This window comes from Sphaerodactylus townsendi, linkage group LG12 (assembly GCF_021028975.2).
Source record: "Sphaerodactylus townsendi isolate TG3544 linkage group LG12, MPM_Stown_v2.3, whole genome shotgun sequence".
Lineage (NCBI taxonomy): Eukaryota > Metazoa > Chordata > Lepidosauria > Squamata > Sphaerodactylidae > Sphaerodactylus > Sphaerodactylus townsendi.
This window is the reverse complement of record NC_059436.1, coordinates 41,095,552-41,119,914: the sequence shown is the minus strand read 5'-3', so window position 1 is coordinate 41,119,914 and position 24,363 is coordinate 41,095,552. Positions and strand designations below refer to the sequence as shown.

At 48.2% G+C, this 24,363-nt stretch overlaps 1 protein-coding gene across 1 annotated transcript in view; it reads right to left on the bottom strand.

The window, feature by feature from the left end:
* Window positions 1-2,441: 2,441 nt before the first annotated feature.
* Window positions 2,442-24,363, bottom strand: part of NIBAN2 (niban apoptosis regulator 2) — a 103,512-nt gene continuing 81,590 nt past the window's right edge. The window contains 10 exon segments of the mRNA XM_048512585.1: window positions 2,442-3,993; window positions 5,946-6,057; window positions 7,097-7,204; window positions 8,285-8,401; window positions 10,207-10,226; window positions 11,493-11,640; window positions 12,463-12,650; window positions 12,895-13,057; window positions 16,398-16,502; window positions 17,023-17,138. Coding sequence (XP_048368542.1) covers window positions 3,269-3,993; window positions 5,946-6,057; window positions 7,097-7,204; window positions 8,285-8,401; window positions 10,207-10,226; window positions 11,493-11,640; window positions 12,463-12,650; window positions 12,895-13,057; window positions 16,398-16,502; window positions 17,023-17,138 — 1,802 coding nt within the window. The 3' untranslated portion in view covers window positions 2,442-3,268.

Below are 24,363 nucleotides of genomic sequence, written 5' to 3'. Positions count from 1 at the left end.
GAGGCTTTGGTTCTCATCATGAAGGCACTTTTTTACGGACGCTGGAGCCCCACCTGAGCAATTCTTTTCCCTCAGCCCACAGCCCCGATCATTTTCAACACAGAAGTTACAAAACATTGAAAAAGTTATCTGGAAACTGGAATTATACCATAGTTTGAAGGGGAGGGAGGCAGCTAGGGTTGCAGCTTGTTTCCCATGTCACCAGATGGTTCTGCAATGCTGTCACATGGATATACTTTTACTGAACCTTCCAATCTTGTTTCCATGAATTATTTTCAGGCGCATTCCCAACATTGCAAAAGGCAGGTATCCTCTTTGATGTTTTGATAGTGGGGGGCAGAGAACTGGGCTGTAGTGCAGGTCATTCTGCAGCCATCCAGAGTTGTTTCAAGGAAGCAGCGCAGATGTACTTTTGTGTTTTACTTTTCCCCTTATGCCAAGTGGAACAAGGCAATAATACAATCACACTCTGTACCAATGAGCCGTCACAATATCTATTAGTATTTTTTAAAAATGCATGCAAACGCTGTGTACTGGAATAAAACAAAATATCAGTATTCATAATTCACAATTTCAGCATAAACCAAAGTTATGTCCAGCCATCGGTGTAAAGTCCACAGTCCTATTTGCAAATTAAAGTTGAGGATAATTTTTAACAAATGCCTGCGAGACAATGTCTTCACATGATTATTGTGCAGTAGATTCTCCAAGTCCTCAAATTAAATTCTTCAGAAAAAGCACCCAGTATTTGCTTGCATGAAAGTCTTGGTCAACCATGTCGTAAGATTTGCAGTGCAGTCCCGCTAAAAGATCGTATCATTGATGGAAAGAAGGATCTTTTCTGACAAGGATTTCAAAACAAGCGAATACCAGATAGCTTGCCTGGAGAACCTGATTTAAGAATCGGGAGTATCTGTGGTGAAACAATCATTGTGTAACGACGACGTACCCCAAGCATTTGTTAAACAAGAAGTTATCCTCAGCTTTAATTTGCAAATTAAACTATTAAACACTGTATGTGAATGGCTGGACATAACTGCATGAAATTATGAATGGATGTATTGCTCTGATATTTTGAGTTTAAGTACACTGTGTTTACATATATTTTTCTTTATCACTCTGTGAATACACACTGCCTTTTTTGGTTCTGTACCTACTCCCTGTGTGTGTATTGCGTTAAGTAGAACAAGGCAGATCACAGCAGCTTCTTAGCTCTACAGCTTTGCAAACTTGACTCCCCACTCAGCCTCCAAATATGCAGATCCATACAGGGCGGCTCCAAGCGTGACTCCTTCTCCCATCCTAAATACACCTGCAGAAAGCAGCAGCAGGCCCAAATGTTCTCACCTGTATACTCTTACAGTTCTGCCAGCCATTCTCACCTCAGGGGCAAACACATGTTTACCTCTCTGGAAAATATCTGAGAACTGTGCCCTGTATTGGGATCCTGTCCTAGGTAGTGATGTCTGAGACTCCATCATCTCCTGCCGCCATCCTACTTACTAAAAACCCCTGGCGTTTGTTTTCCTTGCCTCAAAACACAAGATGCAAACACAAGAGATGCACACTGTAACATAAAGGCGAGTCTTGAAAATTTAAGTGGCGCAGGGGACTGTGACAGACCAGACATACTCCGCCCCAAATGAGGTAAAATGTGAATTAAACTAATTTGTAACCTTAGTGCTAAATCAACTTGTAACATTTCTACCAAGTGGCAAGCCATTTCGCGGAATTGGTGGGGAAAAGGAGAATCCAGCCAAATCACCCTGCCAAAAAAAAAAAAGGGATTTTCGTCTCCTACAGTTGCACAGAAAAAGAGACGGGGATCTAAAATCAGGAGATATTTTATGAGAATGAGGTTCTAACCAAGGACATCACTAATTATCTCTGAACTTACTCCTCCTTATCAACTACTGCAGTGTTAAGCAGTAAATCTGCAGCCTCCTCAAGGACTCTTCCAGAGCAGGGAGAGACAACTTTGTTCCACAATAAGCCAGCATCAGTAAACCCCAAGGGCACGAAGGAAAATAAAACTCTATCAGGATAGAGTTTCATGCTCAACTGTTGATTATAGACAGCCTTGGGTATGTCCTTTTCCTGGGCTGCTTCGAGAGGGACACTTTCCCCCAGAAGCACTAGTGCATCAATATAAAGGCTTGAACGCACACGTCCTTTTAAAAGTTGCAGAGAGCCTGCAGAGTTTCTAGTCATACAAATGTGCGTTAAGGAAGTGGGCGAAACCAACACCCAAGAATTCTCCCTGCATTAACCAGCAGGTATCTCTTCATCTACAAGAGGGGTCTTCAAACTATGGCCCCCCAGATGTTCATGAACTACAATTCCCATCAGCCCTGCCACTTAGCCATGCTGGCAGGGGCTGATGGGAATTGTAGTCCATGAACATCTGGAGGGCCATAGTTTGAAGACCCCTGATCTACAAGGTTTGCTCCAAGATGCCAGCTGGTAATAAACTAAAAGATGGAGTCTGTTAACTTCACCTGCTCCGGTTCACACCTCACCTTTCGACATCACATCCTGTTTCTGGCTTTCATTTAAACCTTAAGCCTCTCCTTTCAGAGTTAAAGTTGCTCAACTTGGACTCACCTTGCTCAACTTGGACTCTGTGGTCCCAGGAAGCTGGGCTATGAAATGGCAGCATCTCTGCTAATTTGGGGAGGGGTTGGGAGACCGGAGACAAAGTTTTCCATCCCTGTAATGGTTCAAATGGAGTGTGCTGGAGCGGGCCAGAGCAGAGAATTGCTTGCATAAATCGGCTTCCCTCATCAATAAGAGAGCTACCAAGGTGGAGTTACATAGGACTGAGTTATGGGACCAAGTGTGATTGATGCTAACAATAAACATTAGCTGTGCAGGCAGGAATCTGACAGCCACACTGCTTCACACATTCTCAAACTCCAGGATCGAGCATCAGTAGCAGGGGGACTTCAACAATCCAATTGGTAGACGAAAGGTGCAAAGAAAAAGAGGGAGAAAGCAAGCTATGAAGGGCTACGGAGGCCCACAAAGGTCAGCAAAAGCCCAGTCCCACAAGGCAGCTGAAGCCCCTTGCCGCAAACAAGGTTGTTTTGGGATTTCATCCTCGCTTTCCCCCCAAAGGCAACACCCTCCAGAGGGCTCCAGCCACACCACAAAACAGGGATGCTGCTGGACCAGCTGAGGCTCCCGGGCCACTTGCCCTGCGCCTCGCCTCACCCCCACTTGGGGTCACCAGCTCCAGTCTGCTCTTTTGGTGCTAATCACCAGTGGCCTAAGGGGGGCCTCGGCTTAAAACCGCCCTAGTCTGTATCCCCTCGCTGTCTTCTGTGGCTTCGTGGCTACTTGCTGAGGGAGGCTCCGCTTTGGCCTCACGGATCCGGGCTGACACCTCCTCCCCTGTCTCCTTATCACTGGGCTTAAGGCAGTCCACCTGGATTTCTCCAGAGGGTGCCAGGGTTGGCAGTTTGGAAGGAGAAGCTGGCGTGTTGGCGACGGCCTCCTGTTCCTCATCCTGCTGAGTGCCGGGGAATCCTGCGGGGTGGTCCTCCGCCCGCGCTTTTTCCTCTTTCTCCTTTGCGGTTTCTTTGCTCTCCTGAATGACGGTGCCGTTGCTCAACTGCTCCTCCACCTTCTCGGCCACCACCACCGGGGTCTCCACTTGAAACGTCTTCACCAACATCCCACGAAGCTCCTTCACGCTGTCAGGAGAGCCAGGGGAGCGGCCCGATTCTTCTGGCTCCGTCACTTCTGGGGATCCCTCCAGAGACGTGACCTCATAAGGCACAGCCGCTTCATCCACGTGAATGACTGACACCACTTGCTTGGCCCGACGCCGTTTTTCGTCTGAAGGATCCGAGTCTGGTTGGCCGCCATACTCCTCCCCCCAGTCGATGGGTGTCCCCTCACTGAGCAAATGCAGGTTGGGGTCACTGTTGTGCATCACAATGCTGTCGCGGTAAAGGTTGTGTTTCCTCTGCACCGCTGCCTCTTTCACAGCTACAGTGGTATAAATTAAGACATTTTCAGAACTTTAATTAATGACCAGACAATGTTTCCATACCCTAATAATGCTAGTGCTATATCAGGCGAATAACAATTTTCAAGCCTTAAGCATTCATATAGTCCAGTGGTGGCGAACCTGTGGCACTCCAGATGTTCATGAACTACAATTCCCATCAGCCTCTGCCAGCATGGTCAATTGGCCATGCTGGCAGGGGCTGATGAGAATTGTAGTCCATGAACATCTGGAGTGCCATAGGTTCGCCACCACAGATATAGTCCTTCACAGCAATCAGAACCTTTTACATATACTGGGAGCTGGTGTTATACAACAGCTAAGGGAGTGAAACTGTGAGCCCGTTAACTTTGAGCCAGTTAAATTCTCCAATCCATAGCTCCCTTCCTCCCCATCTGTCATATGGCGATAATACTGGCCAACTTTGCAGAATCATTTTTAAGGATCATCATAACGGACCTTCTTGAACGTTAAAGCCCTCAATATCACTGTGTTGTAATCCTCTCAACTACCCTGTAAGGTAGGTCATTATCACCATTCCCAAAAGTTGAAGGCCTACAGTCATTACGGGGCTGAGTAAGCCAATTTCCTTCTCTTGGTCACCCTGTTTTCTGCCCGCCCACCCACCCCTTCTTGGTAATTGATTCCAAGAGTATGGCTCAATCCTTCATCCAGCCACTAATTGATTTGGCAACCCCAAACAAATTGCTCTTTAGGTCAGTTCTCCTTCCTAAGCTTACAATAGCAACAGGGGAGTCCAATGTATGCCATTCTTTGGGATAGTACAAAACCTGAGCAATTTGCACAAAATGGCTAGCAGTCAAAGGACTGAGTAACTTAACCATTTAATTCAGCAATGTGAACAGTGTCTATAGTGAGGAAATGGCTGATAATGCACAGGCAAGCAGGAAGCGTCTAAAACCCGGGTTAAAAAAAAGTTGCTAATTTAGCAACTTTCATTTAACCCGGGTTCTGGCAAATAGAACCTGTCAGAAACATTGGGGGGGGGCAAGTTCTGTGGGAACTTCCCCCCCCCTCCCCACCAATGCTTTTAAAAAGGACCTGAACCCTATACTACATATCATGCTCCTCCAACATTCATGTGAAAATATCAATCACACATCATCATTGGTGTCATATATGCAAGATTCTCTAAACTAATGTGGAAACCCGCAAACGAGTGGTCAGATTCCTGAATAAGTCTGGCTTCATAGAGTCTTCAATGAGATCGTGGCATTTTCCATATACATCAAAATTGTCCCATAATAAGGCTTTCATACAGTCCAAATAGGACAGTGGTTCTCAACCTGGGGGTTGGGACCCCTGTGGGGGTCAAATGACCCTTTCACAGGGGTCGCCTAAGACTCTCTGCATCAGTGTTCTCCATCTGTAAAATTGATAAATGTTAGGGTTGGGGGTCACCACAACATGAGGAGCTGTATTGAAGGGTTGCGGCATTAGGAAGGTTGAGAACCATGGAAATAGGACCATGTTTATCTTTGCACAGCTAACTCGGGGCTGTGAAATGTCCCAGACATTTGATATGTAGCGTTCTAGCCCCATTGGAGATGCTGTTCCCATTGCTGAATTAGAACATGGTTAAGTTATTCAGTCCGTTGATTGCTAGCCATTTTTGTGCAAATTGCTCAGGTTGTATACTTCAGTTGCACAACCCCCTCTCTTCTGTGTACAGCATGGATTCTTGGGGAAAGAGCATGATTTTTGCATCGTGTCCAGTCTGGGGCAGCAGCGGCATTTCTCAGAGAAGGATCTGTCATCAACCTATCAACTGCATCCCTACTCTGAGTGCTAGATCTGGGTAGCAAGATGGTCTCAATGATGCTTCTCCCACTTTAGAGCTGTCATGCAGCATCGGTCCTGCACACAACTCCCGGGGAGGGGAGGGGGGGGCGAAGGCGGTCTCTGCTCTCACCCAGCATGATGTCCTTCATGACAGACTGCAGCACCACCTCCTCATATGTGTTTTCCACAAGGATGAACCTGCTAAAATCTTCAAAAATCAGCTCCTGGAATTTTGGTAAATCCTGCCATGAGAAAAAATAAGAACATTCAGGCATTATAAAGAAATAGTGGTACAGAAGAGAGACCGCATCATCATCATCATCATCATCATCATCATCATCATCATCATCATCATCATCATCATCATCATCATCATCATCATCATCATCATCATCATCATCATCATCATCATCATCATCATCATCATCTCAATTTAATAACCCACCCACCCCCTAAGGGCTCTGGGCGGTATACAACAAAACAGTGCATAGCTACAATACATAATAAATAAAACAAAATATACACGTGATATTAAAACCTTAGAAAACACAGCAGCAGTATGTCCAGAAGGTGGAAGTTCATGCAAAGCCCACTGATAAAAGGAATGGATCCAGAAAATGACTGAGTTTATGTCAACAGATAAACTGTCTATATCTAGCAAATATCAGAATTAAGAGAAATTTAGAGGGGACTGGAGTTTATTAGTGGAATATATTAAAGAAAAAGAGGATGCTACTGGGACACGGTCAGACAGCCCGGAAACTCCACAACACTCCAGTGATTCCAGCCATCAAAGCCTTCGACAAAATATATTCTTCTGTTGCTGGGTCAAGGAATGGGCAAGAAGTTGTGGGGGGTGGCGGAGTGTCCTTGGGCATCAAAACCTTGCTCATCAAAACTTTGGCTTCTGAGATTTCGCCTTCCAGAGCTAGCAGCCCAGATTTTTGTGCCTTGTTTAAAATTAAAAGGCTGGATTTTCAGAGTGCCAAATTTTTCACCCCAAAACAAATCTCACCCCCCCTTTTTTTTTGGCAATGTGACCACAAGTACCACTTTTGAGCTCTCAAAGATGCCTCTGGCTGCCTGCTGTGAAAAGATGACATGGATCATTGGACTGGGCCATCAAGGCAATTCTATGGGAAACCTGAGGGGGGGAGACCAACCGCTCCCCTCCCCCAATGTGTTGAGGCCCTTCTCTACTGAAGGCTCTGCCCGGGAGGGGCTATGAAGGAACCCTGGAAAGGAGACTTTCCCCACAGTCACATTGAGGCTTCTCCTTACCCCCTTGCAAGTGGGTGCCAGTTTCTTTAGCAAGAAGGGGACGGTGATCTGCAGTAGGGCTTCCCGGAAGAACTTCTTCCGCACTGTGCTGCTGTCATAGTCGTATTTCTGAGGAGAGAGAAGAGAGGGAAGACATTTCACACAACAGTACAAAGGCCCCAAGTGAAAATGAAAGGAAAAGAAGGAGGAGGAGAGGAGGAGTTTGGATTTATACCCCCGCTCTCCTGCAAAGTAGTGACCTCAAGGGGCTTCTACCAGCCACATAGCTACCATGGGGCAGGGGTGCTGCGTCACACTGGAGACCAGCGCTCTGGGGAGTTAAAAAAATGTATTTTTGATATTTTTAGTGTTTTTATTTTGTTGGCTGGCAGGGGGCACAGTTTTTAGGTTAGCAGCACCAAAATTTCAGTATATTGTCCAGCGATACTCCTGCTAATATCAGCCAAGTTTGGTGAAGTTTGGTTCAGGGGGTCCACAGTTATGGGCCCCCAAAAGGGGTGCCCCATCTGCCATTGTTTCCAATGGGATCTAATAGTAGATGGGGTTACCCTTTTGAGGGTCCATAACTTTGGAACCCCTTAACCAAACTTCACCAAACCTGGGAGGTATTATCAGGAAAGTCTCCTAAAGATACCTTGAAATTTTGATGCTGCTAGCCTAAAATCGACGCCCCCTTCAGGCCGAAAGCTGAAAAAACACTAAACATACAAAAAACATAAATGAACATGGGGGGGGGGGCAGCAAAACGCAGATTTTGCAGCAGGCTCCATTTACCCTAGCTATGCCTCTGGACTTACAAACTCCTTTCCCTTCCTCTCCCCACAACAGAAACCTTGTGAGGAAGGTGGGGCTGAGAGAGTTCCGAAGAACTGGGACTAGCCCAAGGTCACCCAGCAGGAAGGTAGGAGTGCGGAAAGACATCTTGTTCACCAGATAAGCTTCCACCACTCAGGTGGAGGAGTGGGGAATCAAACCCAGTTCTCCAGATTAGAATCCACCTATTCTTAACCACTACACCATGCTGACAATACTTTTCTCCTTAGAGGGCATCGATAATGGGCCTTTGTGAATTTCCAAAATGAGAACACAACATTTGGGGGAACACCATCCCCTGCCGGGAGCTAGAACAATTTTCTAATTTGGCATCAGTGCAACAGCATCTAAGGCTTGGATGGGAGGCAAGCTTACCTTCAGCACACGCTCCAAGATGCGCTGGATTGTCTTGCAGAGCTCTTCCTTGTTTGGTGTTTTACTAAGCTCCTGATGAAGAAGAGACTCAAAGGTGTAGACAGCATCGTCCATTTGCTACAGTTTTAAAAAGAAAAAAAAACAGTGGTGAAGAGTGGTCCCAACGTCAAGTAGCTCCGTGATGTCATTGAATATGATCATCCAGACATCCAGAGCCATTTCCTGAAATGCTGATAGGGAATCAGCAAAGCAGGTAGACTGCTGCATCCTGTGAATGTTTGATTATATGCTGTTGAATGCTAGTTCTGTGGAGGCTTAGCAGCAATTACTCAAGAGAGAGAGGATCAGGAAGGATGGATGGGTTTCATAGGAAAGGTCCACGGGTGAAGAAAAAGAAGAGTTTGGTTCATAACTGGCTTTTCTTAACCATAAGGAGTCTCAAGGGGGCTTACAAGCTCCTTTCCCTTCCTCTCCCCGACAACAGACACCTTGTGAGGTAGGTGGGGCTGGGAGAGTTCTCAGAGAACTGTGATCAGCTCAAGGTCACCCAGCAAAAATGGAGGAGAGAGGAAACAAATCTCATCCACCAGATTGGAGTCCACTGCTCATGCAGAGGAGTAGGGAGCAAAACCTGATTCTGCAGAGTGCATTCCACCACTCCTAACCATTATACCATGTTGGTGCTCTACACCACACTAGCTCTCACTACACCACACTGGCATGGGCATAGAAAATCTCAATCCGCAACGCACATTTTTAGTCCACACGAGCCCAAGAGGCCTCACATGAACCAAGGCACAATACAGGCAGAACCGCCATCCAAAATTGCAGCCCCATGTCCAATTCGCTCTTCTATCTCTGTCAGTGAGATGTACTGATGAAGAGCAGGTTGACTCTAATTTGGAGAACTGGGTTTGATTCCCCATTCCTCTGCATGAATGGTGGACTCTTATCTGGTGAACTGGATTTGTTCCACCGCTCCAACACATAAAGCCTGCTGGGTGACCTTGAGCCAGTCACAGTTCGCTCAGAACTCTCTCCCCCCTTCTCCCCCCAACTTTCAGGAGTCTGTTGTGGAGAGAGGAAGGGAAAGGAGCTTTTAAGCTGCCTTGAGACTCCTTATGGGAGACACAGGCGGAGTAAAAGTCCAAACTCTGCTCTTCTTATTAGCTAAATCATCTTGCCGGTAACCAGATATCACAAGGCTATGCGTGCATTTTCCCACCCTTTGCAAGTGGCAGCCAAATAATCAGACACAGGGATGGGGAAAAACACAACACAGAGACACCACCAGATGACTAAGTTACATGTGATGACAGGGAGGGAAGTAGACAAAGTTCCCATTTGTAGAAACTTTCTCTTCCCACCACCTGGAAAGGTAACTATATACCACAGTATCAGCGGATGTCCAGTGAACAAGCAGAAGACTCCTTGAGCTCAAAGAAAGCTGCAGGTTTTGGTAGAACAGATCTGTGAGATCCAGTCCAGAAAGTCCATGTAGCTTTTCAATATTTCCCCCACAGGTTAAAAAAAAAGGAGGGGGGAGAGAGAGAAAAAAGAGGAAGAGTTTGGATTTATACCCCACCTTTCTCTCCTGTAAGGAGACTCAAGGCGGCTTACAAACTCCTTTCCCTTCCTCTCCTCCCCACAACAGACACCTTGTGAGGTAGGTGGGGATGAGAGAGTTCCGAAGAACAGGGACTAGCCCAAGGTCACCCAGCAGGAATGTAGGAGTGTGGAAACACATCTGGTTCACCAGATAAGCCTCTGCCACTCAGGTGGAGGAGTGGGGACTCAAACCCGGTTCTCCAGGTTAGAATCCACCTGCTTTTAACCACTACACATGCTGGTTCTCATGGGGAAGCTTGGGGAAAACAAGTTAAAGAGGGGAATGAATGAAAGCAACCATTTGCCATCTATACCTGCCGATCATCCAATCTCCCTTCAGGTTCCTCCCCCAACCTGGCCCCAGCATCACAGACTTCTACCAGTACGAGCCAAAACACATACAAAACTGTGTTGTACAAAACCCTCCCAGCCATTAGGGGGCGATGGTGGCACGCTCACTGCCCACAGCAGGGCCAAAGGGACAGCAGCTCATTGCAAAATGCCTGCCTTGACTGATCAATGAAACTGTTCTCAAACTGAAGGGTATTTTGCAAGGAAGAAGCCATTGCCAGCCCCCAAACTATTCCAATTAGGTGAAAAGCAGGTTTTTCCTAAAAAGCAGAAAGTCCTGGGATGCCCAGCAAAGCTGACGAGTGGTCCACACAGAACACTGGGTTATACAAATGGCAATTCAGTCCAAGAGGCAGGTTCGGGGACCCAGGTGCCTGCATCTTTGCTAAAGCTAAGCAGCTCCAGCATAGGGTCAAGGCCTGGCTGGGAGTCTTCTGGGGGAGCTTACCTAACCCCCTGATTTTCATGAAGGAAGAACGGCAACGTGCAGCTGTAAGAAATTATATCAGCAATAGCAGGAAAACAATATTAGAGTCCAACAGCAGCTTAGTGACCAGCATAATTTTCCAGACTAAGCTTTTGTGAGTCAAAACTCATTTCATTAGATACAGTACTTGTATCTGAGGATGTGAGCACTGACTCACAAAAGTTAAGCCTAGAAAATCTTTTTGGTTTCTGTGCTACAGGACTCTAATTTTGTTTTTCTACTATAGACCAACACGGCTACGCACTCGAAACTGTAATCATTTCAGCACCACACATAACTACATCAAAAAAACAGTTGTGGTGTCAAGAACAGACTTCAGGGGGGAATGCAACACATTTGGTATTGCTGTTTACTGGAAGTTATTGACCAAGGTAATGAAATGATTCCTCTATGACACAGGTGTCAAACTCGTGGCCCTCCAGATGTTAATGAACTACAGTTCCCATCATCCCTTGCCAGTATAGCCAATGATCATGTTGGGAAGGACTGATGGGAACTGTAGTTCATGAACATCTGGAGGGCCACGAGTTTGACACCCCTGCTCTATGAGAAGTAGCACAGTATCTGAATACAGGTTCCTATGGGGCAGACAAGAGGGCAGCCCTTCACCTCACTATCCCACTTTCAGGCTGCCCAAAGGACACATGCTGGAAGTACGCCCTGCTCAGAACGTAAACAGCCGCTTGGAGTGGCAATCCAACAAAACCATCCTTCCGCGCATTCCCCTTTACCTGTCTCCCTATCAATGGTGGATCTTCGGGCTCGCTTGTTTGAAAGATGACCGAGGAGCACTGACAATACCTCAAAGCTCCTCTCGCTGCAGCCCATCCAGCTTGAGCTGGTCCATCTTCTCGTAGCAGGGCTGCATTTTCACTGGGTGGAAAGCCAGCTGCGAAACCTTGGCCATATACTAAAGAAGTCCCCCCAAAAGAGAGAGAGAGAGAGAGGCAAGATTGACAAAACCGTCAATATTTAGAGGAAGTCCCCCGTACCCATGAGCCAGGGAGCAAATCAGCCAGCTAATACACAAGATTAGGCAAGTGAAATGGAAATTCAAGTAAAGCTCAGAATGACATTTCAAAAACTGTCACTGCCTGACCTCTATGTGTTCATTCACGGTGGCCAGCTAGAAGCTACATATTCAGAAGGAATATGTTGCTGTGGCAAAGCTGGAGAGGGCTGTTGCCTTTATGGACTGCCTGGGACAGTGATGGCGAACCTTTTAGAGACCGAGTGCCAGGGGCGGAGCAAGGGGAAACTGCACCCGGGGCACGCATGCAATCTGAGCCCCTGTCTGCCCCACCCTGCCCTGGAATGCCCCCGGAACGCCATGAAACACCACCACTATGCCCCCGGAACGTCCTTGCCAAACCCCCGCAGGGGTGCACACCTAGTGGATCGTGCACCCGCACCCCTTGGCGCTGAAGTGCCGCACTGCTGAGTGCCCAAACTGGGGTGATGGCACGCACGCTCACAAAGAGGGCTCTGAGTGCCACCTCTGGCACGCGTGCCATAGGTTCACCACCACTGGCCTCGGAGCATGGGTCCTGGCACCACGGGAAACAAGATATGGTCTGAGCCACAGGGGCTCTCATGATACTGTTTCCTCCCTGCCCCTTTTGATGCAGTCTGCCCAGCCTCCTGCCAATCAGACCCACTTAGCAAGCCCCTACTTCTGGATCTCCAAATGCCCCCCTTTCCTTCTCCAGCATGATCCGGCCAGGAGTCTTACCTCTCCCAGCTTTTCCATTCCCCCTTCATTGACGATGTTCAAGTTCATGTCAGTGACCTCCTTGAAGAAGACCTCTCGGACCTCGGCGAAGCCCTGGCTGGTGGGAACCATCAGCGCCTCCAAGATGGAAGGGATGTAAGGCTGGATGTGGTTGCGCACGCAGATCTCAGCTTTGGAAAGGACAGAGGCTGGCCAGGAAGGAAGCAACCAGGAGGTTAGAGCTGCAGAGCATCCCACAGACAATACATGGCCAAGCAACTCCCAACTTTCTGGGGGCAAAGCCAGCCAATGATGTTTCTGGCCCTGGGCCTCTGAAAAAGATTTTGCTCGGTTCTTCCTAACATCATAATGTTCAGATGTCGGGTGAACAAGCAAGGAGCAGGAGACCTGATACCCACCCAATGAGCAAGCAGCTTTCTCTCTGCTCCCTACCTTTAATTTTGCTAGCCAAGTGCTCCTTGGATTGGATAATTTGGTCCATGTCTGTGCGGATGGTGCTTTGCATCTTGGGACGCTGATATTCACATGTTGTCACAGCTGCGTCGTAACTGGCCTTGGTCTGGTCATAGACCATCCTATACACAGCATCAGAGACCTGTGGAATGGGGAAGAATGGGGAATACAGAGATAAGAAGGGGATACTTCTCCATGAAACAAAGAGAGAATCACCACCTCCAACCTAAGTTTCAGCAGCAAGGTTGCAGTGAAAAACGATATGCATGGCTTGCAACAATATGCATGGCTTGCAACGATGTGCATGGCTTGGAATAGGCAAGACAGTGAAGGCTAACCATCCTAGGTGGCACATCAAAACAGTTGTGCAACCTTACACTCACACCAAACAATCTCTATCCTCTGCACCAAAAAAAAATCTCAGTGTCTCTAACCTGTACGCATAAATTGTATGCACATTCTAGACAACTGCTTCTTGTCAGGATTTTACTTCGAATTGAAAGGGAAAAGACGAAGTTAAACTATGGCAAGCTCTAGACCACAGCCTGGAAATCTTATTCACCTGCCCCCCCCCCCCCCCCCACACTCAAAAAAGGATTGTTGGCTCTGAATTGGAAAATAGCTGGAGGTTTTGGAGACAGTGCAAGGAAGAGGGTGCCGTTTGGGAAGTTTGGAGAGGAGAGGGGCTTCAATGGAGTGTACTGCCATACAGTCCACCTTCCAAAGTAGTCGTTTTCTCCAGGTGAACTGATCTTTATTGCCTGGAGATCAGTTTTAATAGCACCAAATCTGCAGGCTGGCAACCATAACCACCCCTGTTTCACATCTTCCTAAATTCCAGCAAGAATTACCCACACAAATGTCAACGCCTTTTTTCACATGAAGGCTAGGAACATCTTTTTAAAGAAAGCAGATATAAGATATATCACAAGACTCCAAAAAGGACGTCATAACAAAACATGGCAAGTTTTTGCTCTGCTTTTCCTTATGTTTCACCAGTTAAACAGGCTGCAAATCAGAAGTCAACCTTAACATTCTTGCCATGAGTTGTTGCAAATTTGCCAACAAGCTTGAATTCTGTTATGGCTTATGGAATTACAAATTTGGGCTGAACCATAGGAGAGCTGATGAAGCAAATCTACCTGCATCTACACCTGATGCAGCAAATCTACTGTCTGGTAGCCCAAAGCATGTACACAGCCCTGTTTATGAACAAAGATCTGGAATCCACCAGAGATCTGAGAAGGGCTAAGAAAGGTTAACTATGGAGTTGGAGACAAGGTAATGAACACACGAATGTCCAAGAAGGGGGCTCTCAGTTCCAAGAAGGTAATATGAATGCAGGAAACTGCCCTGTTCAGAGTCAAGTCAAAGGTCACACTTGTTCACCTATGTCAGTGGTGGTGAACCTTTGGCACTCCAGATGTTATGGACTACAATTCCCATCAGCCCCTGCCAGCATGACCAATTGGCCATGCTGGCAGGGGCTGATGGGAATTGTAGTCCATAACATCTGGGGTGCCAAAGATTTGCCACCACGGACCTATGTCCATTCAGTAATACCAGTACTCCGGGGTCTCTTTCCCACACCATGCTTCCACATGTCCTTTCACTTGAGATATTAGGAACTGAGCCTCAGCTGAATACATGCACCACACCCACTGGATCGAGCCTCACCCCCAAAGACAAATATTTAAAGGAGACTTCTAAAATAACTTTCATGGAAAGATCTCCATTCGTTTTCCAAATAAGCTCCTCCCTGAGCTTGATGTTCCGGGCCAGAATTATCCATGGGAAAGCTAAAAATAATTTCAATAAACATAGTCTCAGGGAGGAAGAGGTCGTGCCAAAACGGTACAGCCCTGCACCCTGGCACCATGGAATTCGGCAGGCCGAAAACAGGCCGATTCTTAGCACTGCAGTGACAGCCGAACGTCTAGAATAAAAGATGGCTTTGTTCAATCCGGTCCTCGAGGTAACATGGGATCAAGGAGGGCGTGACTCAGAGTTGCATTAGTCAGCAAGACAACCAAATCAAAAGGAGGGCTGAACCGACTTTGCACAAAAAAAGCAGTCAGGATTCTGTGCCAACAAAAGCCAGAACTGAACAGCCAGATTATGCCAATTAACACCGCCCACAGATTCTGCATAACTGATTCTGCTTCTCCTAACCAGGACAGACCATCCACAAACTTTGCCTCCTGAAATCCTCTGTCTCTGGAGATATCTCGCCACTCTGCCCCTACAGGAGCAGCAGTGGCATAGTGGTTAAGAGCAGGTGTACTCTAATCTAAAGGAACCGGGTTTGATTCCCCACTCTGCCACCTGAGCTGTGGAGACTTATCTGGGGGATTCAGATTAGCCTGTGCACTCCAACACATGCCAGCTGGGTGACTTTGGGCTAGTCACAGTTCTTCTGAGCTCTCTCAGCCCTATCTACCCCACAAGGTATATGTTGTGATGGGGGAAGGGAAAGGAGTTTGTAAGCCCCTTTGAGTCTCCTATAGGAGAGAAAGGGGGGATATAAGTCCAACTCTTCTTCTACTGGCAAAAATCACCTCCAAAGTCAGGAAGATTAGCAGCTCGATAACTTTCCAAAAAATTGTGACGGAAGTTAAGATAATACATCTTGCCTGGAGTACCATCACCATGCGTTTCTCCAGACCATGTGACTAGCAGCCACAGGTATGAGTGGAAGCCACTCCACAGAACCAGGTATGAGTGGAAGCCACTCCACAAAGCAAAATTAGAGCAACACGGTGTCTGTGGGAGCCATGGAGTCCACCGATACCTTTCCTGGCACCTTAGAAAGTGTTCTTAGAAAGTGGGTGGGGCTAGATAGAAAGTGGGTGGGGCTAGGTAGGACACTTGCTCAGCAGGGCTTCTAGCTTGCTGTACAGGTCTATAAGATCTATCTTTGGCAGTATCTGCCACCACAGCACAAAGATCTTCACTGTGTGACTGAAGGTAAGATACGAGTATGCAAGAAAATAATTTAAAGCAACATCTTCCTGTTAAAAGGCATCCTGTTAAAACGGAGCTTCTGCTTGGAATGTTGAAGAGTTACTATTAGAGTTGTGCATGACTTCACCCTCTAACGTTTTTGTGGTTGGCCCCACCTCCTGCAGCAGCCATTTCATGGTGTGTCAGGATTTCAATGCTGCCCGCAGGCTCAAAAAGCTTGCGGACGTCTGCAGAGTAGAAATAACGGGGTCGCCATTTTCAGCAGCAGGCCTGTGTTTCTGATAATGTGCCTTTCTGTCCGGAATGATATGCCAAATGGGAAACTACATATTATACAAGTTTTGATGGAGCCAGTGGGTATTGCTCAAATCTGTACAACTCCCTAATACAGAGAAGAATGGGAAAACACACCCAAACACACAGAGAAGAATGGGAAACACACCCAAACACAGAGAAGAATGTTCACAGCTAAAATTCTCCCAGCCGTGGGGTCCAGCGCATGTGCAGCGCACCCTTACCTGGATCCAGACTCTGTGCCTCTCCTGGGCTTTGCCCTTCAGACGAGGACCAATCATGTTTTTTAGCTCAGGAAGGATTTCCTCCATCACTAAGTTGCTCAATACCTGGAAGGACAAATTGCACAATTTTAGCAGGCTCACAACCCACAATCTCTTCCATCCTCCCCATCCTTCTCTTTCCCTATTGTTCTTCTCCCCAGCCATTGTTTCCATATTGATCCTTCTTCCCTCCACCTTACAGAAAGATAGCTTGCAAGCAGGCTTGCTGATCAAAATTTCCTCTGGCAGTGAGGATTTTTTAGCATTTACAGCTGGTAACCTCAATGGGGGGGGGGGGGCAGAAGGACATGTCAGTGATGCTAGTGAATCAAAGGTTAAAGGCCTTTGGATTGCCTTTAACCTTCTCTCCCGGTACAAAAAGGAAGGCTCTGGCACGCAGCTCACCTGCTGTCTACCAAGTCCTTCCACCTTAGCTTGTATCTTGGCATCAGCAGAAGGGGCACTCAGTAAGGGAGGGCTCTGCTAAAGCCTCTCAAGCTGCACCCCCTGCAAGGGCCTCCAGCTCCTTCTTCCTAGGTCTGCTGCATCTTGACCTTTGACTCCCAGGGCTCTCTCCTAGTCTCACCTGTCCTTCGTTGCCACAAAGCATATCCCAGGTGCCATACTGCTCCTTGGACTGGCGGTACATGCGGATGGCGTCCGTGAATGCAGGAGCTTCGACTTTGGAGTCCTCTGGGATCCCTGGAAGAAAAGAACAGCTGCACTGAATATACTTGAGGAGGGGGAGAACTGGGTTTAAATTCAGTGGTCCTATTAAGACTGCCAGCCAATCAGACGGTTCCATCACAAACGATTAAACGGGGTGCAAAAGATAAGGTCCTACCTGCCCATTTCTGCTGCCATCACATCAAGGCTCTTCTGCATCATGCCCCCGGGGTGGTTGTGAATACACAAACAAGCCACTGGCACAGAGAAGCTATGGAGTGGGCACACTTTGCCATAACAACAAATGCAACAGAAAGAGATTGCCCAGAGTAGAGCCATGGGGAAATCCACACAGAGAGCTGGTGCATACTACAGAATGTACAACAGCCACACGGCATGATCTGAAGGACTATGCGCATGACAGCTCCAAGCCATAGTGCAGTAGAGCACAGGATTTGCACCATAAGCCAGAGCAGTACAAGAAAGAGTTAATGAATTAGAATTTGGCTGCTGTCGGCCTGGCTTGGGAACTCTGGCTTAAATCCACGACGGCACCATCAAGAATCACAAGCTACCGGAAGTGAGGTCTAAAACGGCAATTGCCACATTTCAGGGGGGTGGGTGACTGGGAAGGGGAGCAAAAGTGACTAAAATAGGCTGGATGAATCACAGACTGCTAAAATGTAAACACCCCCACGGGGAGGAAGGAACCATGCTTTGTGCGTCTGCTGCCTTCAGGGTCACCCGAGTGATTCACAGCAAGAGCAAATCCCAAAGAAGGGAAAGGGCTGGAAGCTCCGGGAATACAGAGAGTGATTCCTGCAGGCGGCCTTCCTCTTTTGGAGGAAGGGAATTGCCAGGTCTTGCAGGGGAGCCAGGGAAGACCAAGGAAGGTTGCAACAGCGAGACTTACAACAGTGGCGTGACCTCCTCTACGGCAACTCCTCTCGTGTCATGAGAAACACGAGGCACTGACCTTTCCAGCTCTGTCTTTCACAACCCAACAATTCAAACCCAGAGTTGGCAGTGAGCGCAGTGGAACCGGAAAATCAGGAGGGGAGGTGGGCAAAGAACATTCTCTCCTTGGAGAAGGGGGCCACCCTGCACTCTTGACTTCTCGGCAAGGTGCCAGGGAGAGAGAAAAAATACACACACACACACACACACACACACAATCTTAAAGAGCACAGGAGGCAGTTTGGGGTTCGCTTCTGGGCAAAGAGATGCCAGAGGCACTGGAGAGTGTGAATTTCTCTCTTCCTCAGGAAGAAGGAACAACACAGAACGTGACCAGGATTCTTAGGGTTATGATACTATTGCAGGGGTGTCCAACTCTGGTGCCCCAGATGTTCATGGACTACGATTCCCATCGGCCCCTGCCATCAAGGCTAATCGGCCTTGAAGTCCATGAAGATTCCCAGGCAGGCTCCAGATGTTGCAACTGAACTCTGCACACATGATGGATGAAATTTTGTGTATTGTCTTTCTTGAATCCACCTCTCAGTTCATCATCCCTTCTTCCAGCTTCCAGGCTCTGGCCAATCAGTGGAAAGTGTGCAAAAGGGGGTGGGGGGAATAGTGTTTCTTTAGGAGAAGGTTCCTATTTTGGCAGAGAAAAATGTGGGCATCCAATGCCGGATCAGCTCCAAAATCCACATGCCCATTTCTCTCCTATAAATTGGCAGCACAGTCCACAAACTCTTAATATCAGACTTCAGAGGGGGTCTTGACTAGAGAGTCAGACAGATGGAGTAGTCGAGACACTGGGCATCCTTTCTCTACTGCTCTGACACTATCCCTCCACAAACCTCCTGAGATGGTACAGTCCCACCAAAGTGGATTCCTGTGACAGACTTCTCTCCCTGGCCCCTAAAAGACTCCAGTGGAGACTGATCAACCCCTCAAATGGGCTGAAAAACTGCTCCAGCCAAGATGCTGGAAAGCCCCCGCAGATAAGATGCAAGACTACCTGTAATGCATGAGTGAGTTGTACCTGTGCATGGTATCCAACAGCCAAAGGTTCACTTAGTCCAGATGCCAAACATCAGGTCACCCACAAAACTTTGCTTTGCTACTGCACCCCAGGAGCTAGTATTCTAAGGTAGATTGCCCCCTGCACGGGAAGTTCTGATTCACCAAGTTTATTATCCATTGACTCATTCATTTGACCATGGTTACATCTAGTGCAATGAGTTCCACATGCATACCATGCATGGCACAGAATGTTAAAGGGTGAGCCCCAGCTATAGTCCCCCTCCCCTAAAAAACAGTAGGGTTTGAAGTCAGGAGAGGCACCAACGCTCCTTTCTTCATCACAGACGAGGCACCCAAGTTTCTCTCTCACAGCCAACGCCCAAGGGAAGCAAAACAAGGCAGGCCAACCCTGGAACTAGTCTCATCAGCCTCACACACCTGCCGTTTGACCTGAGTTACGCAACAGCTGGTTTAGTGCCTGGCTCCATCAGAAAGGTGGCAAGGAGCCATCTCAACCAAGCGTTTCATTAGCCTTCATGGCAAAGGCAGGAATTAGGGGAGGTTGGGGGAGGCACTGAAGAGGAAACACACCCAAATCCTACAGCTGCTGGGGAGAGGGACATGACAGGCCAAATACTATCAGGGGGGTGGAGGGCTTTGTCCAACTGAAGGTGGGAAGGAAATTCCAGAGGGAGTCTCCCACCCACCCACCCAGGGACAGGGAAGGCAGCAGACAGCCTTTTCACAGTGAGCCATTTTAATACCCCCCCCCCCCCCGCCAGACATTCCAGACAGGGCCAGAAAGGGAAACCAGCCAAGGGAGGGAGCAGGATGCGGGGGGGGGGGAGGTGGGGGCACTGCACATACAAATGCCACCCTCATCCAAGGAATGTCCCAACCCAGGCCTGGCAAAAGGCTCAGCCTACACAGGAGTTCCCTGTTGTCTGAGAAGGTCCCAAGGCCTGCACAGACAGAGGCAGGTTATGCACCAGGTAGAACACAGAGACGGTGAAAAGGGGGGGGGGGGCACTGGCAAGCTTGGGTTAAATTGGAAGCAAAAAGGGAAGCAGGCATTAGCAAAAGGGCCTGACAGCTTGGATTAAATTGGAAGAGCAGATTAGGGGAAGGCAAGGAAACGGTCCATTGGTACTCACCCTGAAGAGGCCTTCTCCTGGACGGCGATGAGGGCATCCTGGATGGGTGATTTCCAACCTATGCTCAGGGAGGCAGGACTTAATTGATGTCACTTCCTGTGCTGGGTTGGAACCTCCCCTCGATCCCCAGTCTCATCTGGAATTGGCGAAGCAAGCATAGCAGAATTTAGGATCTCACGAGGTGTAACAGGAGAATGACAACAGAGTTAAGGGCAACATATAACACAGAACACAAGTGTATAATGAAAAACGGAGCTCCAAGGGCTAACTCCTACAAAGGCTAAAGTTAAACTTTTAACTTTTTTTCCAAAACAGTGTAATCTCTAGAATGGAGACTATATAGCTCCAGGGTTAGGATAAGGATTTCATCATGCTGGCCGTCAGGAGAAGGGAGCCTCTTCAGGAGTGGAGTACCAATGGACCGCTTCTCCTGGAGGCGAGATCGTGCATCTCTGGATGGACTCTCCCAGCAGTGCGTCCCGCGAACTCGGTGGGATAAACTGAGTCTCCTAATATGTGTTCTAAAGCTTCCCGGAGTGCCAAGGCTGTCTCTTTGGCTAGAGAGTAATGGTGTGTAGCTTATGAGTGTCTAATAAATGACGGTAACTGGAGAGACCACGTGGGTCAGCTTCTACAAATATCCTCCCAAGCCGGATAAGGCGCCTAAACGCTGGCGCTGAGTTGGCGGGCGACTCCTGCGTGGAGTGGGCTGTAATCCCTGAGTGGGACTGGAAGCCTGTTAGAGGCTTTGTATGCACCTCCCACGATGCAGGTTTTGAGCGTAGCTGAGGGATGCTTCTGGACATCTGTTTCACCTATTAGGGCGTGAGGCGTTAATAAAAGAGGGACTCAGTGGTTTCTGATAGTTTCAGTACTTTGATGATGAAGGCTTTTGGAGTGCCCTTCCTAGCACGCCTAGAGTGGTGCCAAAGTCTTTAACGCTTTGGGTGAGATGGTGATGGGACAAAACGCTGGAGATTATGATCTCCTGTTTGAGATGAAATGTAGTGGCTACCTTTGGAATGAGAGGCGTGGGCTGTAATATTGACCTACTCTTGTCCCTAAGGAATAATGACAGTTGTGGAGTTAATTCGGATAGAGCTTGTGAAGCTTTGATATCCTCCCACTTGAGGTAGTGATGGTAATGAGGAATACTAGACGTTTACAATTGCGGAGACCACTTGAGGTTTAAATGTCTGAAGCGGTCCATTGGTACTCACCTAGAAGAGGCCTTCTCCTGGGCCAGTGAGGGGCATCCTGGATGGGTGATTTCAACCCTATGCTCAGGGGAGGCAGGACAATTGATGTCACTTCCTGTGCTGGGTTGGAACCTCCCCTCGATCACAGTCTCGATTGGCGTAGCAATAGTATAGCAGAATTTAGGATCTCAGGAGGTGCTTAACAGGAGAATGACAACAGGTTAAGGCAACATATAACACAAGAACACAATGTATAATGTCTTGAAAACGGAGCTCCAAAGGCTAACTTTCTAAGGCTAAGTTAAACTTTTTAACTTTTTTCCAAACAGTGTAAGCTTAGATGGGGCCTGTAACTTCAGGAGAGCCAGGATGCCCCTCATCGTAGATCAGGAGAAGGCCTCTTCAGGGTGAGAGTACCAATGGACCCGTTCTCACCTGGAAGTGATGTCGGGCATCCACATGGATGGGACCTCGAGCAGTGTCCCAGTAACGGGTGGGTAACTAGTCTCGAATATGTGTTCTAAACTTCGGGTTGCCAAAGGCTGTCTCTTTAGCTGAAAATGGTCATTAATAGCTTATAGTGTCTAATAAATGGCGTAACTGAAGACCGCGTGGCCAGCTCTACAAATATCCTCAAGCGGGATACAAAGTCCTAAGCGCTCTGCGTTGGATTCTTGTAGGACCTGAAGTGGAGTGGGCTGCTTGTAATCCCCTGAGGGACTGGAATGTTAGAGGCTTTGTATGCCTCCACGATGCAGGTTTTGAAGCGTGTAGCTGAGGGATACTTTGGACATCACAATAGCCTATATTAGAAGTGGCGTTAATAAAGAGGGACTCAGTGTTTCCTGATAGAACGAATCACGGATGATGAGAGCTTTGAGTGCCCCTTCTAACGATCTAAGTGGTGTAAAGTCTTTCCCTTTGGAGTATGAGATAGTGATGGGCAAAGCGTTTGAGATTATGATCTCCCTGTTTGGGGGTGAAATGTATTGAGCTACCTTTGGAAGGAATGAAGGTGGGGTCAGAGTAGCATGAGCTACTCTGTCCCTATGGAATAAGCACAGTTGTTGAGTTAATTGATAGAGCCACAGCTCCTGATATCCCCTCCCTAGCTGAGGTGAGTGATGGCAATGAGGAATACTAATAGTTTCATTCGAAGACCCACTTGAGGTTAATGTACAAGATAGGCTCAAAAGGAGTCTAGTAAGGAGCTGATAGGACCGTGTTAAGTCTCCAGGCAGGGAATCTATGATTATGCTCGGGGCTGTTTTGAGGAGAACTCCTTTGAAACCTCAGAGATGTCCAGGATGTCACAATGGTCACTGGCAGTCCCTGTATTTTTTTGCCCATCTGGTGGGAGAGACCCGGCTAACCTTCTCCCTCAGAGTTGAACTCCTCAGACCTTCGTCAAATCCCTGCTGCAGGTACTAGAAGAATTTGTGGGGCCGAAGGGCAGTAGTGGAGTCTGCAGTGAGTTTCTCTCTGCCCAGGAAGCGAAGTTCCCTCCATAGGGAATTATATATGCAGCGTGGTGGAGGGAGAGCCCTCCTGGAAGCGGAAAATGATAGTCATTAGCCATGACCTGGTTAGAATAGCCCTTCTTTGCCTTAGGGCCTGGCGTTCCAAAAGCGCCAGAAGCGGTCAGGCTGAGGCTCCACCTTGAGGAGTTGGGAGGTGGCCTTTTGGCCCTTGTGACAGCATGTAGCTAGGTGTGAGTGGCAGAAGCCCGAGGAGAGAGTTGCCAGTTGCAGGATTGTAGCCAGAAAACCACGGACGTCTGGAGCCACGGTGCTACTAGAATAACCTCTGCTTCCTCCATCCAAATCTTTCTGAGGAGTTTGGTGGGAACTGGGGTTGGAGGAATGCTAAGTGAGAGTGAGCAACTTTGGGCCATGGGCTGGATTAGTGCATCTGATTCCCTGTGCCTGGGGGGTGGAAGTGCCTGGAAGTGATGGCAGTGGCAGCTGGGAGTTGTGAGGAGAGCGAAGAAGGTCCGTGGTGGAGCTGGCCTAGTGTCTGTGTTATCTGAAGGAAGATTAGGGGATGTAGTTGCCATTCTGCTCTCGACTAGAGACTGTCGAGCTGGAGCCAAAGTCCGCCCTCGATGTTGAGAATGCCCTGTATGTGTTCTGCCATAAGGGACTGGAGGTGTATCTCCGCCCAGGATAGAATAGCTGTAAGCTTCAGATGAAGGCTGGCGGGATCGTGAGCCCCTGATTGTTGATGTGGGCCTTGGCGGAGATGTTGTATCGGTTCTGACTAGAATGATGGCAGTTCTGGGAGTCTGCGGCTGGAAGTGAGTGAGAAGGAGCCAGGAGGAATGGCCCTCATTTCTAAGATGACGATCATTAGGCGGGCCGAGGAGCAGGCCAAGTCGCATGTAGAATGTCCCCTTGGCAAGGGAGGCTCCCCAACCCATGAGCTGGCGTCGTCTGTATGAAAGAGTTAGGTCGATAATGGGTAGAGGTAGACTTTCCCGTGAGAGGTTCCGCTTGGACCACCAGAGCAGGCTGTAGCAGAGAAGTTGTTTGTTGGTCTGCAAGGACCTGTCCATGATCCGATGGAGCTAGTAGGAGGCCAGTAGGAACAACTGCAACATCCGGGACATGGAACCTGCAGCCCACTGTAACATGTCTATCACCTGATGAATGAAAAGTCCCACATCAGTTTGGCCAGTTGCAGGAGAGAGCTTTGTTGAGAAAGGTCGAAAGAAAGGGATGACCGTTTTCTGGATTTTTGGCTATCTTGGGTGAGTGGGATGTAGAAAGAGGCGGTTGTGGGAGGTGTAATCCCGCGATTGCCCCAGGTGTTCCATCCAGTGGAAGGGTTCAGAGAGCTCTTCTGTAGGTTGACAAAGGAAGCCGTGTTTCTTGAGAAGAGTGTGCATGACCAGCTGCAGATCCCTGTAAAGGCCTGCTCTTTGGATCATGACCA